The sequence below is a fragment of the Balaenoptera physalus genome (assembly GCF_965194825.1).
Source record: "Balaenoptera physalus genome assembly, chromosome: 3".
NCBI classification, from domain to species: domain Eukaryota; kingdom Metazoa; phylum Chordata; class Mammalia; order Artiodactyla; family Balaenopteridae; genus Balaenoptera; species Balaenoptera physalus.
The window spans coordinates 9,831,346-9,845,026 of NC_138890.1; the positions used below are offsets into that span (position 1 = coordinate 9,831,346).

Genomic DNA, 13,681 nt, shown 5'->3' on the forward strand with positions numbered 1-13,681 from the left:
TATAGGCTGGGTCTCCTACGGTTGTTCGCCTTATTGCAGCCTGTCCTTTACCCCCCCATCCCCTCCTCAGCCGGTAAATGAAAGGGGTCACTGCCTTGTGGTCTCCCACAAACGGCCTGCTTTTGCAATTAAACGGCTAAAGATGAGAGGGCAGGGGGTTCCGTTGGGGAGGGAAAAAATGGGACAGATGGTGGGGACGATAAGGTCTAAGGGAGGTGGCCAGGACCCCTGAGACTAGAGCCTTCTTCTGAAGCCAGAGGCACATGACTGAAAGTGACACACCAGCTCCCTGCCCCTAGGCTGCAGGAAGGAGGAAGGAGAGCTGGGGCTTTCCCAAACTCTGAGCAAATTGGCTCTGGACCTGGGAAGTGGAAGTAAACTGCTGAAGGGGGGGATCCTGGCAAAAGGGTGGGGAGGGGGTGCTTCCCCTCTAGTGGTGGGGACTCAGAAAAGAGAGGAATGAGGAGTCTTGGAGAAGTTGGGGTTCTGCCCCTTCCCCAAGACAGTATCCAGTATTGCCCAACCTGGTCCTCCCCCACGAGGACCCCCCAAGTCTGGGATGACCACTCTAGGCCTTCCACTGACCTTCCCCCCACCTTCCCTCCCTTCTACCATGTGTCAGGGACACATGGGCTAGGTGCTTCCTGCCAGAGGGTAGACACTGTGCCTGTCTTGTTCACCTCACCATTCCCCCCCACCCCCACCCCACAGTGTCTCCTGCAGCACCGGGCACAGAACAGGCTTAAAACCTACTTGGCGTGTGACAGAAGCAAGGAAAGAAGGACTCTTGCTGGAATTAAATAAGCAAAAATGGGGAAAGTGCTTTGAAGCTAAGAAGAGACTTTGAGGGATGCATTCTGAATTTTTATCAGGACCTCACTGTAGGTCCAGCATTGGGGGATATTAGTAACCACATTTACCAGGCTCAAATAACAGTTGTGATGGCTAAATGAGTAGGTGCTTACAACAGCACCTAACACAGAGTCCACACTCAATTTAGTACCAGCAAGTATTGCATATATGTGTGGGTACTATTTCACTTAATTCTCATAGTAACCTGGGCTCATATCATTTCCATCCAAGCGAGGAAACTGAGGCACAGAAAGATTAAGTGATTTGGCTGAGGGACAAAAATGGCAGATCTGGGATTAGAATCTGCTTGTGCTGTCTCATGTAGTCTCCACTGGCCACATGTGATTATTGGCTTTTGAAATGTAGCTGCTCTGAACTAAGCTGTAAGTGGAAAATACACATCAGAATTTGAAGACTTAGTGTGAAAAACTAATGTAAAATATTTCACTAGTAGCTTTATATTAAGTGTTGAAATGATAATGTGGACATTTTAGTTTCTATAAATTCTTCAAATTAATTTCACCCCTTTTGTTTTTAACGTTGCTACTAAAATGTGTAAAATTACATTTCTATCTCAAAATATATTTCTTGTTTTGTTTTGTCTTGGCCAAGCTGCGGCATGCTGACCAGGGATCAAACCCGTGCCCCCTGCAGTGGAATAGTGGAGTCCTAACCACTGGACCACCAGGGAATTCCCAGTATCTTGAATTATATTTCTATAGGACAGCACTGATCTATACTACAAATTATTTCCCTGACATTGGTCTTCTCAGAGCAGGGGTATGGGGAGGAGGGGTCAGGCTCTGGAGTGTTTATAATTTCTGACACTCTCCACCAGCTCCTTGCAGAACCTTGGGCAAGGCATACCACCCTCCAAGCCTCAGTTTTCACATCTGTGAAATGTAGATTATATCAGTATCTACATCATACAGTTTTGGGGAAAATGAGGTAAGACACCTGAAACACTTAGCACAGGGCTGGGCACAGGGGAGAACGTCCATACAGGTTAGCTGCAACCTTGAATATAACTATTATTGAGTCCTTCTCCCCTCTATAATAGGGTTGGTCCCTACCCAGCCTCCCTTTGAAAATTTAAAAGTAGTTGACATCAGGGACTTCCCTGGTGGTGCAGTGGTTAGGACTCCGTGCTCCCAATGCAGGGGGCCTGGGTTCGATCCCTGGCCAGGGAACTAGATGCCACATGCATGCCGCAACTAAGGAGCCCTGGAGCCACAACTAAGGAGCCCATGTGCTGCAACCAAGGAGCTGGAGAGCTGCAACTTAAGACCCAGTGCAACCAAATAAATAATTCTTAAAATGATAATAAAAAAAATAAAAGTAGTTGACATCAGCAGCATGACTATGTCTGGAGTCCACCACCTACAGCCCTCCTGTCGGGTAAGAAAGAATCCCTAAGGGAGGACTTGTCTGAGGCCCAGAGAGGCGGAAGTACAAGGTCACACAGCCCCTGCTGGTGGGGCTGGGTGAAGCTTAAAACAATGCTGTGAGTCTGTCTTTGATGGCATTGATTTGACTTCTCTGGTCAACCAGAAACCACCAGTCCAGCCAGCACTGGGTGCCTAACCCCCTCTTAAGTTCAAGTGACACGCTCAAGATGGCGGCACCCCGACCCCTGCAACATACTCTGCCACACTCAAGATGACGTTGCACGCCCCCCCGGCGCCGGTTCCGGTTCCGGTTGTTGTGAGCGCCGGCAGGCACACGCCGAGCGCTCTGGGAGCAGTCATGGCAGATGGTCCGGTGGCAGAGGTGCTGCTTCAGCGGCTGGAGGCTGCCGATGGCGGCCTGGACAGCGGAGAACTGGCGGCCGAGCTGGGTGTAGAGCACCAGACCGTGGTGGGCGCCGTGAAGAGCCTGCAGGCGCTGGGTGAGGTGAGCTGGGCCGGTGATGCCGGGCCTCCTCGCTTTCGCACCTGCGGTTCCCTTGCCAGGAGGGCTCTGCCTCCAGGCCACATTATCTCAGGCCTGGTTAGGAGTAATTGTATGTGTCCCGCCCAGGGTGCGCAGGCGGGGAGTCAGGAACGAGTGAGGGCCCCGGCGTACGGATGTTGCTCATGCAGTAAACGTCCATTGAGGCATGATCAGTGTTGAGGGGGTGGAGAGGAGAATGGTGGACGAGAAAGACGCAGTCGCTGCCTTCACGCAGGCTGCGGTATAATGGATATACTCAAGTGACCGGAGTGATGGAGGAAGCACGGGGAACTCAGAGGTGATAGCAGACCCAGCCTTGAGGATCAGGGAGAGCATCCCAAAGGAAATGACAGCTGAGTCGGGTTTCTGCATTGAGTAGAAAAGCCATGGCACTTTAAGGATCAGTGGGGTAGGGGGGTGGCACAGGTGGTGAGAGAGACCCAGCAGAGCCAGATTTTGCGAGGCCTTGTAGGTCTTTATCTCACAGGGGTACTGGGGGGGGCCATGGCAGGAGCTAGAGCCAATGAGATGTGCGTACTCCTACATCACTCTTGGGAAGGATTGGTGCGGGCAGGACTGGAGGCAAGGGGACAATGGCAGAGGCTGGCGCATCCCCAAACTACAGGGTATGGTCCCTGGCTGTAGGGGGGCAGCTGGAATGGAGAAGGGGTTCAGGTGAAGGAATGAAATAAGGTTCATGGAAATGTAGGGGTAGCTCGGATGAAGCCCAGCCTTCTGGCTTGGACAAGGGAAGGGTGATGGAGCCAGAGGGGGAGGATGCTGACAGACCCGTGGGTCACCCAGCAGGCTGGATCCATGAGGCTAGGACTCAAAACACATAGCTGAAAACATCAAACTTACATGATGTGCCCTGCTCTGGTCTCAGATTTATTCCTCATCCAATCTTTGATGTGACCTTCAGTAGATGGCACTGTTATTATCCCCATATTGCAGATGTGACAACTTCTAAGCACTGGTCAGAATCTTGATCAGTGACACTAGAAGGAACAGGCAAACCTGGATTTGAAGCCTGAGGTCGTCAGTGCAGAAAGGGATTGAAACTGTGGTGTATGGGGTGACAGTACCTTGATTGATGTGAAAGTGACATTTGTGTAGGCTACTGAGGGTTAAGTAGTGGCAGTTTAATGTGGTTCATTGTAAAGATGAAGACGATGATATTAATATAGTAGTAGTTATATTTATGCAGCGTTTGCTGCATACTAAGCGCTCTGCATCCTTCCTAGTTACTCAAAACAACTCTCTGAGGTAGAGGCCACCACACTCTTCTCTCATGGATAAGAAAATTTGCTCAGGGACGTTAAGCAACTTTCCCAAGGTCGCACGACAGGAGAGGAACAGAGCTAGGAATTAGAATGAAAGGGGAGCCTAGGGTTCCTGTGTGTAATGTGGACAGCCTGGGTTCTTCTGTGACATCTGGCTACACTGAGATGCATGTAAGTGTGGAAACAAATCATTTCACCTGAGACTTTAAAAAAATCTTTCCCAGGTTCAAAAGTGATAGGATTTGTTCTTTGCCAGGCAGGTAATACCCTCAGTACTTTACCTGACCCTGGGAGGTGTGAATCATTTTTGTCATTTTTCCCGTGTCACAAAAGATCTACTGAGGCTCAACGAGGCGAGATCACTCCGCTGGGAAGTGGTACAGCTGAGAGGCAAAGCTGGCATCACAGGCTGTTCTTTGACCCGCATCCCCAGTGCTGCGGCAAGGGGGTGCCTGGATCTGAACGCTGTCCCTGCCCGTGTCCCCCTGTTTTCCTACAGATAATCGAGGCTGAGCTGCGCTCCACCAAGCGCTGGGAGCTTACCGCTGAGGGCGAGGAGATTGCCCGGGAGGGCAGCCATGAGGCCCGGGTGTTTCGCAGCGTCCCCCCAGAGGGCCTGCCCCAGAGCGAGCTCATGGTAGGAGTCTGAGTGGGCAGGGCCTAGGGAGGTGTTGGGATGAGGGCGATCCTTGTGCCCCCCTCACTGCAGCCTTGCTCCCACAGCGACTGCCCAGTGGCAAGGTGGGCTTCAGCAAGGCCATGTCCAACAAGTGGATCCGAGTGGACAAGAGTGCTGCTGACGGGCCCCGGGTGTTCAGAGTGGTGAGTCCCTGCCGGGCGGTGGTTGGACGGGTGGTCGGACAGGGGGGCCCCCTGCCCTCACAGCCCCTCACACCCATCGCTGTGGCAGGTGGATAGCGTGGAAGATGAGGTGCAGCGGCGGCTCCAGCTGGTCCAGGGTGGACGGGCCGAGAAGCTGGGAGAGAAGGAGAGGAGCGAGCTCAGGAAGAGGAAGCTGCTGACTGAAGTGTGAGTGGGTGCCACCCCCCAGGCTCACACCTGTGTCACCTGCATGGCCCTGGAGCAGAAGGGGAGCCATTCTGCCCACACTGGGCCAGGGTGCCATCAGTCTCCTCCCAGCCTCCCTTCACACTGGTTGTCGAGCACACACGCCAGGCTCGTGCCACGTCAGGGCCTTTGCCTCTGCTGTGCCTTCTGCCGGGAAAGATCTTCCTGCTCTTCTTCAAAGCACGTTCTGACATCAAACCTCTGCTCACGTGTCCCCTTAAAGAGGCCACCCTGACACCCTTTCCTCCCTGCGAATTCCATAAAAGTTCCTCACTCCTGGTCTCCATCCCTTGTGCCCTGTTTGCTTCCTTTACAGTCCTAAGCACTGTCTGAAAGTTTATGACTGCTGGGACCTGCTGGGGGCTCTGCCCTCACAGAGCTGACGACTCCTTTGAGCAGACGTAGCAGTGGCCTAGCAGTTATAAGAACGCAAACTGGGAATTCCCTGGTGGTCCAGTGGTTAGGACTCTGAGCTTCCACTGCAGGAGGCCTGGGTTCGATCCCTGGTTGGGGAACTAAGATCCCATGTGCATGGCGTGGCCAAAAAAAAAAAAAAAAAAAAGGCAGACTGGAGCGGGGCTGCCTGATTCAAGTCCCAGCCCTGCCATATGCTAGCTGTGTGACCTTGACCAAGTCACCTGATCTTTCCAGGCTTCTTTTTACACAGGTGTAAAATGGTTCCTTTTCACACAGGATTATGGGGTGATTTTATGGAACAGAGCCTAGTATGGAATAAACTCTCTAAACTTGACCTGTTATTATCACTCCCAGCTATATGCTTAGTACCTTGAATAGGCCCTGGTACACAGTAGGTTCTCAGTAAATGTTTGTTGAATGAGTAACTGCATGAACATAGGGATGTAGGTCGGGGCCAGCTAAGAGGATTCTGGAGATGGTAAGTGTCAGGAAGAAAATACAGCAGAGTGACTTGGTGGGTGACTTTGGGGTCAGCATCAGATGGGAGGTCAAGGGAAACCGCTTGAAGGAGGTAACAGCGTTGTCCTCTGGCCTCAGGACCCTGAAGACCTACTGGGTGAGCAAAGGCAGTGCCTTTAGCACCAGCATCTCCAAGCAGGAAACAGAGCTGAGCCCAGAGATGATCTCCAGGTAGGAGGTAGCCCCAGAGTTGGGGGCCGATGGGGGTGTGGTAGGCAGCCCCCACCACACCCATGTACCCTTCATCCCCCCATAGTGGCTCCTGGCGGGACCGGCCCTTCAAGCCCTACAATTTCTCGGCCCATGGCGTCCTCCCTGACAGCGGCCACCTGCACCCCCTGCTCAAGGTCCGCACCCAGTTCCGGCAGATCTTCCTGGAGATGGGGTAAGCACGGGGCCGGGGGTGGGGCCAGCCCAGCTGCTGGGCACAGGCAGGGCAGTCAGGCTGTGTCTCCCACCAGGTTCACCGAGATGCCGACCGACAATTACATTGAGAGCTCCTTCTGGAACTTTGACGCACTCTTCCAGCCCCAGCAGCACCCAGCACGGGACCAGCATGACACCTTCTTCCTGCGAGGTGGGTGGGCCCCGCCGCGCCATCAGAGGTGCCAGGCCTGGGTAGAGCCTTTAGGGGTGGCGTACCATTTTACAGGATAAACTCCGTCCTCCTCAGTGTGGCCGACAAACCTGTGTGAGCCGCTATCATCAACTTCTGTGATCTTCTTCCACCTCCCCTCCTGCCCACCTCAGGGCCTTTGCCCGTGCTGTGGCTTCTGCCGAGAACTCTCTTCTCCCAGGTCTTCATGGCAGGCTCTGGCATGAAGCCTCTGCTCACATGTCACCTCAGAGAGGCCACCCTGACATGCCCTTGTCCCCCCAAGTTCTAAAAGCTCCTCACTGCTAGTCTTCAACATTGCTTCCCAGTTCTTTCTTTCTTCCACAGTCCTTAGTACTCTCTGAAATTGAATGACTTTCCAAAATGGTTGTTGTTTCCCCCACCAGCAGGGCAGATGAGGCTGTTGGGTGCCTGTTACCTGGCCAGGAGCAACAGCGCCATTGTCATCATTTCAGCATCCAAAACTTGCTGAGCCGTGGGACTTCCCTGGTGGTCCAGTGGTTAGGACTCTCCGCTTCCGCTGCAGGGGGGCGCAGGTTTGATCCCTTGTCAGGGAAGTTCCACATGCCATGTAGTGTGACCAAAAAAAAGAAAAAGAAAAAATATATATATAAAACTTAGCTGTCACTGTCCTAATCTTTCCATCAACTATAGGAAGTAGACTGTTAGCCCTGTTTTGCAAGTGAGGAAATTAGGTCTCAGAGAGGGGACATGACTTGCCCAGGGTCACAGCTTATAGGCGGTGGAGCTGGGATTTGATGTCAGGCTTTTCACATGCACTAAAATTGTGTCTCTGGAAGGGAATCATAAGAACTTGCACATTCGTGCAGCATAGAGTCTGCACCAATGACTGAGCTCCTGTGTGCCAAAGTCTCTGTGAAACACCTGGGTCACAGCCATGAATGAGACACAAATCCTTGTCCTGATGAGACCCGCATATCCTGGTTGGGCGAGATATGCATTTAATTCTGAGTAAGCTGTAAACACGGCGATGCAAGATGGCAGTAAATGAGATGGGGGAATTGACGTTATGTTGGTGGGGGAGCATGCTGTCAATTTAAAATAAAGGCTGCGGGCTTCCCTGGTGGCGCAGTGGTTAAGAATCCGCCTGCCAATGCAGGGGACACGGGTTCGAGCCCTGGTCCAGGAAGATCCCACATGCCGCGGAGCTACTAAGCCCGTGCGCCACGACTACTAAGCCTGCGCTCTAGAGCCCACGAGCCACAACTACTGAAGCCCGCGTGCCGAGAGCCCGTGCTTCGCAACAAGAGAAGCCACCGCAATGAGAAGCCTGCGCACTGCAATGAAGAGTAGCCCCTGCTCGCCGCAACTAGAGAAAGGCCGCGCACAGCAATGAAGACCCAGTGCAGCCAAAAATAAATAAAATAAATTTATTTAAAAATAAATTAATTAATTAAACAAAGGTTGCTTGGGACTTCCCTGGTGGCGCAGTGGTTAAGATTCCGCCTGCCACCGCAGGGGACACGGGTTAAATCCCTGGTCCGGGAAGATCCCACATGCTGCTGAGCAACTAAGCCCGTGCACCGCAACTACTGAGCCTGCACTCTAGAGCCTGCAAGCCACAACTACTGAGCCTGCATGCCACAACTACTGAAGCCCGTGCACCTAGAGCCCGTGCTCCACAGCAAGAGAAGCCACCGCAATGAGAAGCCCGCACACCGCAACGAAGAGTAGCCCCCGCTCGCCGCAGCTAGAGAAAACCCATGCACAGCAATGAAGACACAACGCAGCCAAAAATAAATTAATTAAAAAAAAAAAAGTCTCCGTGCTCCCAATGCAGCGGGCCTGGGTTCGGTCCCTGGTGAGGGAACTAGATCCCATGTGCATGCCGCAACTAAGAGTTCGCATGCTGCAACTAAGGAGCTGGCGAGCCACAACTAAGGAGCACACCTGCTGCAACTAAGGAGCATGCCTGCTGCAACCAAGACCCGATGCAACCAAATAAACAAATAAAATATTTTTTTAAATAATAGTAATAAAATAAAATGAAGGCTGCTTAAAGAAAGATGGAAGGAGGTCAGGGAGGGAGCTGTGCCTGGGGAAGGAAAGTTCCAGGCAAAGGGAATGGCCAGTGCAAAGGCCCTGAGGCTGACAGATGCCTGGTGTGCTTACAGATCAGCAGGGAAGCCCTGTGGCTGGAGGAAGTGATCAGTTAGGAGTGGGAGGAGAGAATTCCCTGGCAGTCCAGTGGTTAGGACTCTGCGCTTTCACTGCCTAGGGCGCAGGTTCAATCCCTGGTTGGGGAACTAAGTCCTGCAAGCTGTGCAGCATGGCCAAAAAAAAAAAAAGGAAATGGGACCACGGAAGGTTGTGGGCAGAGGAGAGTTGTGACTGACTCAGGTGTTCCCAGGTACCCTCTGGCAGCTGTGGAGGGTGGGGGAGGGAGCTGCCTGTGTCACTATCTGTTTTCAGTGCGGTGGCTATTTGAGAAATGCACCTTTTTTTTTTTTTTTTAGTTATCTGAGGACCCATTCAACATTTAAAGGGTTTTATATTTCACATAAATGCTAAGTTATTTATTTATTTATTTTTGGCTGTGTTGGGTCCTTGTTTCTGTGCGAGGGCTTTCTCCAGTTGCGGCGAGCGGGGGCCACTCCTCATCGCGGTGCGCGGGCCTCACTGTCGCGGTCTCTCCCATTGCGGAGCACAGGCTCCAGACGCGCAGGCTCAGTATTTGTGGCTCACGGGCCTAGTTGCTCTGCGGCATGTGGGATCTTCCCAGACCAGGGCTCGAACCCGTGTCCCCTGCATTGGCAGGCAGATTCTTAACCACTGCGCCACCAGGGAAGCCCGAGAAATGCTCCTTGACTGACCAGATGTTGCTCTGTCCTGCCCAGATCCAGCCCAGGCCCAGCAGCTCCCAATGGACTACGTCCATCGCGTCAAGCGGACCCACTCTCAGGGCGGCTACGGCTCACAGGGGTAAGGAAGGACCCAGGACTTTGAGTCCTGGGCAGGACACCCAGGGGTGTCGGGGGAAAGAGGTTGGGGGCCGAGAGCTGCATCATGGACTTCCTGTGTGTCCCTCTGAAGGTACAAGTACAACTGGAAACTGGACGAGGCTCGGAAAAACCTACTGCGCACCCACACCACGTCGGCCAGCGCCCGCGCCCTCTACCGCCTGGCCCAGAAGGTGTGGCGGGGCTTGGGCAGCGTTGGAGGGGGCAGGGCTGTCATCCTGACCTTCTCACCCATGCCCGGGCCTGGCCTGCCTCTCACCTCCAGAAGCCCTTCACAGCAGCCAAATACTTCTCCATTGACCGTGTGTTCCGGAACGAGACCCTGGATGCCACGCACCTGGCCGAGTTCCACCAGATCGAGGGCGTCGTGGCTGACCACGGCCTCACGCTAGGCCACCTCATGGGCGTCCTGCGGGAGTTCTTCACCAAGCTGGGTGAGCAGGCGGGCTGGGGTGGGCAAGCAGGAGGATGCCTTGGTCGTCAGCCTGACCCTCCCCCTTTCCCCCCCCCCCGCCTCACCGCTCTGTTTGGCTGCCTCCCCACCCAGGTATCACCCAGCTGCGTTTCAAGCCGACCTACAACCCCTACACTGAGCCCAGCATGGAAGTGTTCAGCTACCACCAAGGTCAGGGTGGAACCCCGTACTGGGACAGGGAGGGAGGTCTCAGGCTGCCCACAGCTCAGCCCAGGTCCCTGTCACTGCCAAGCCCACACCCCACCTCCCGAGCTAACTGCCAGGCCCAGTATCACCCACACAAGCCGCCCCATCCTTCTCCTGCCTTCACAGGCCTGAAGAAGTGGGTGGAGGTTGGAAACTCCGGGATCTTCCGCCCTGAGATGCTGCTGCCCATGGGGCTCCCCGAGAACGTGTCAGTCATTGCCTGGGGCCTCTCCCTTGAGCGGTGAGTACCCAGACCACTTAGGGTGTTGGCTGCCTTACTCAGGTGGCTTGCCAGGCGTGGGGGCCTGCAGACTTTCAGCCCCATCCATTCATTCATTCATTTGAGAAACCCTTAGTGAGCACCTGCTGTGTACTGAGTCCTGTGCTGTGATTATGACATACACATCTCTACTTTCATAAAGCCAGGGGTGCTAGTGGAACAAAGAGGATGATAATTAGTGAGATAAATAACTCAACAAGTAAAGCTTAAAGTATGTCCAAAAGCAGTGTTATAGAGAAAGCACAGCAGGGAAGGCTAAGGAGATGTCAGGGAAGGCCTCTCAGAGGAGGTGGCATCCGAGCAAAGACTGAAGGTGGGTGAATTGGTAAGCCGTGAGGATATCTGGGGAACGGCGTTCCAGGCAGAGGGAATAGCCAGGGCAAAGGCCCTGAGGCTGGAGCGGGCCTTCTGTGTTTGGAGACCACTAAGGAGGCCAGTGTGGTTGGAGGGAATGAGTGAGTGAAGGTGGAGAGTGGGAGGAGATGAGGGTGAGGAGGTGACAGGACAGATTGAGCAGGGCCTTTTGAGTCCCAGGGAGGACTTGGGCTTTTACTCAAGGAAGGTGGTAAGAGAGGTTCTGATCAGAAGAGAGCATGACCTGACCTTGTGTTAAACCATGTCATGTCCCCCCTCCCAAGCCCGACAATGATCAAATATGGCATCAACAATATCCGGGAGCTGGTGGGCCACAAGGTGAACCTGCAGATGGTGTATGACAGTCCCCTGTGCCGCCTAGACGCCGAACGGGGGCCTCCGTCGACACAGGAGGCTGCATGACATGAACCACCCTGGATAGGCCGCCTTCCCCAAGACCCTGCTGCCCTTTGCATCTCTGCCAGTGACCCCCTTGTATTTACGAGGCCTCTGTGAGGCCAGTCCCCCTGCCCCTGGTATCTCCTCTTCCCCACTGGCCCCAGGGTCCCAGGGACAGGGGAGCGGGTAACAGGTTCATTCTGTTGTCCACCTGTGAGGGTGGGCCTTGGGGAGCCCTGCAGACCAGCTGCTGGCTAATAAAGTGGGCACTTGCCCTCATCTGGTGCCTTTCCTTAGGGGTGGAGGGGTGCTGGAGCCCTGGGTGTGAGGCGTGGTGGGTTGGAGGTCTTGGATCCTCAGGAACTCCTGGCCAGCCTGAGCCAGATCCCACCAGGGAAGACTAGCTCCATCAGGCGTTTACTGATTTACCTCCTGGTGCCAGGTCTCTTCTAGGTGAAGGGAACAGAACCCCCTACCCCTGTGGAAGGGGCATTGGGGAAGGGGAGGCCAAGGCGGGTGTCGGGGCCCCAGGAGCCAGCATTCCCACCAACTGGGAGCCAGCATTGGTGGGTTGGGGCGTATAGCAAGCTAAGCCTTTAAAGCTGCCCTTTTTGTTTTTTTAAGAGCAGTTTTAGTTTCATAGCAAAATTGAGTGGAAGGTAAAGAGATTTCCTATAAACCCCCTGCCTTGACACATCATAATGACTCAAAGTCCATAGTTTACATTACAGTTGATTCCCTGTGTTGTATGTAGGTTTGGACAAACGTATGATGACATGTATTCATTCATTATTATGGTATCATAGAGAGTATTTTCACTGCTCTGAAAGTCCTCTGTGCTTCACACATTCATCCCTTTCTCCTCCCCCTAAAAAACTACTCTTAAAAAAAAAAAAAAACTCTCAAGGATTTCAAATGAGCCCAGAATAGAGATGAATGAGTAGCATAAAGCTGCAGGAACCCACCACTCACACTGAACAGTGAGCAGGATCTCACACTGTTTCTATGGGAATATTTTAAAGCCAATCCCAATCACCACGTCGCTCAGCCCAGATCTTCAGGGGCAGCACACTTTTGGAAACAGAGACAATTTTTTATGTAACCATGAGGCCACTTTTATACCCAGGGCAGTCGGCAGTCAGCTGAGGCCATGGGTTCTGCTGGTCCCAGGGCCTGGGGGCACCAATCTTCCAAGGGCTCCTCACTCAAATCTTTTGTTTATTTATTTCAAATTAAATAATCCAGGAATACAGAAAAATATTCCTTCATTCAATAAATATACACCTTTTTTTTTTAGGTTTTTTTTATTGAGGTATGGTTGATTTGCAATGCTGTGCCAATCTCTGCTGTACAGCAAAGTGACCCAGTTATACACACACAGACATTCTTTTTTAATATTCTTTTCCACTGTGGTTTATCACAGGATATTCAATATAGCTTCCTGTGCTATACATTAGGACCTTGTTGTCTGTCTGTTCTAAATGTAATAGTTTGAAACATGCATCTCAAGTGCCAGCAGTGTTCATGAGCTGAAGACCCAGCAGTGGGCAAAGCTGGCTCAGGTCCCTGCCTTCAGGAGCTGACGTGGGGTGGGGGTGGGGAGGGACCTGGGGAGGCATGAGAGACAGGATGAACAGATAAAGAAACGGAGGGAGGGGTAGAAGCCATGTAAAAAGTAAAGGCTGATGACGGTGAAGCATATATAATATAAGCATAATACAGCAAACACCCAAGAATCCACCCCTAGTTCATTTGAATCTGAACATAGATTATATTTGCTTTGGATCTTTCACTTTTTAGATCTGTGCGACTAATGGTTTGAAGACCCTATGAGCTTGTCCTAGTTTCTTTTGCCCCCAGCCCACTAAGGTTGCCGCCTCCTGAATTTGGTATTTATCATTCTCATGTGCTTTTAAACTGTTGCTACTTACGTCTGTCACTTTAACAAGACATGGTTTCAATTTGCATGTTTTCAAATGTTACACAGACCATGCACCATAAAAATCATCCTGCATCTTCTGTATTGCCTTTGTTTTGGTTTGGTGCCGTGTGTTTGTGTATGCATGCTTAAAAGCAAGTCTGAGATTTTTCCCAGTAGATAATACTCAAATCTTCAAATCTGATGCTGCAGGAAGATGCATCTCGTTTAACTTGTAGCTTTGCCACAAGATACTGTTAGCCACTGTTTATTAAACTCTTCATGTGTTCCAAATGTTTATCTCTGAAACCCTTATAATAGTCTCATGTTTTAGATTTTATCGCCTTGCTACTAGACCAAGATGGGTTTTGAGAGTGAGTGGCAGTTTAATGATCACCCCC

General features: G+C 52.2%; 1 protein-coding gene across 1 annotated transcript; it reads left to right on the forward strand.

Moving 5' to 3' along the window:
• Positions 1-2,554: 2,554 nt before the first annotated feature.
• Positions 2,555-11,641, forward strand: FARSA (phenylalanyl-tRNA synthetase subunit alpha). The gene is made up of 13 exons (XM_082455010.1): positions 2,555-2,745; positions 4,567-4,704; positions 4,791-4,889; positions 4,978-5,096; positions 6,150-6,242; positions 6,328-6,456; positions 6,533-6,648; positions 9,546-9,630; positions 9,742-9,841; positions 9,934-10,102; positions 10,216-10,293; positions 10,456-10,570; positions 11,248-11,641. Exons 1-13 carry the CDS (start codon positions 2,599-2,601, stop codon positions 11,384-11,386), a joined length of 1,527 nt encoding a protein of 508 aa, XP_082311136.1. The 5' UTR covers positions 2,555-2,598; the 3' UTR covers positions 11,387-11,641.
• Positions 11,642-13,681: the final 2,040 nt, after the last annotated feature.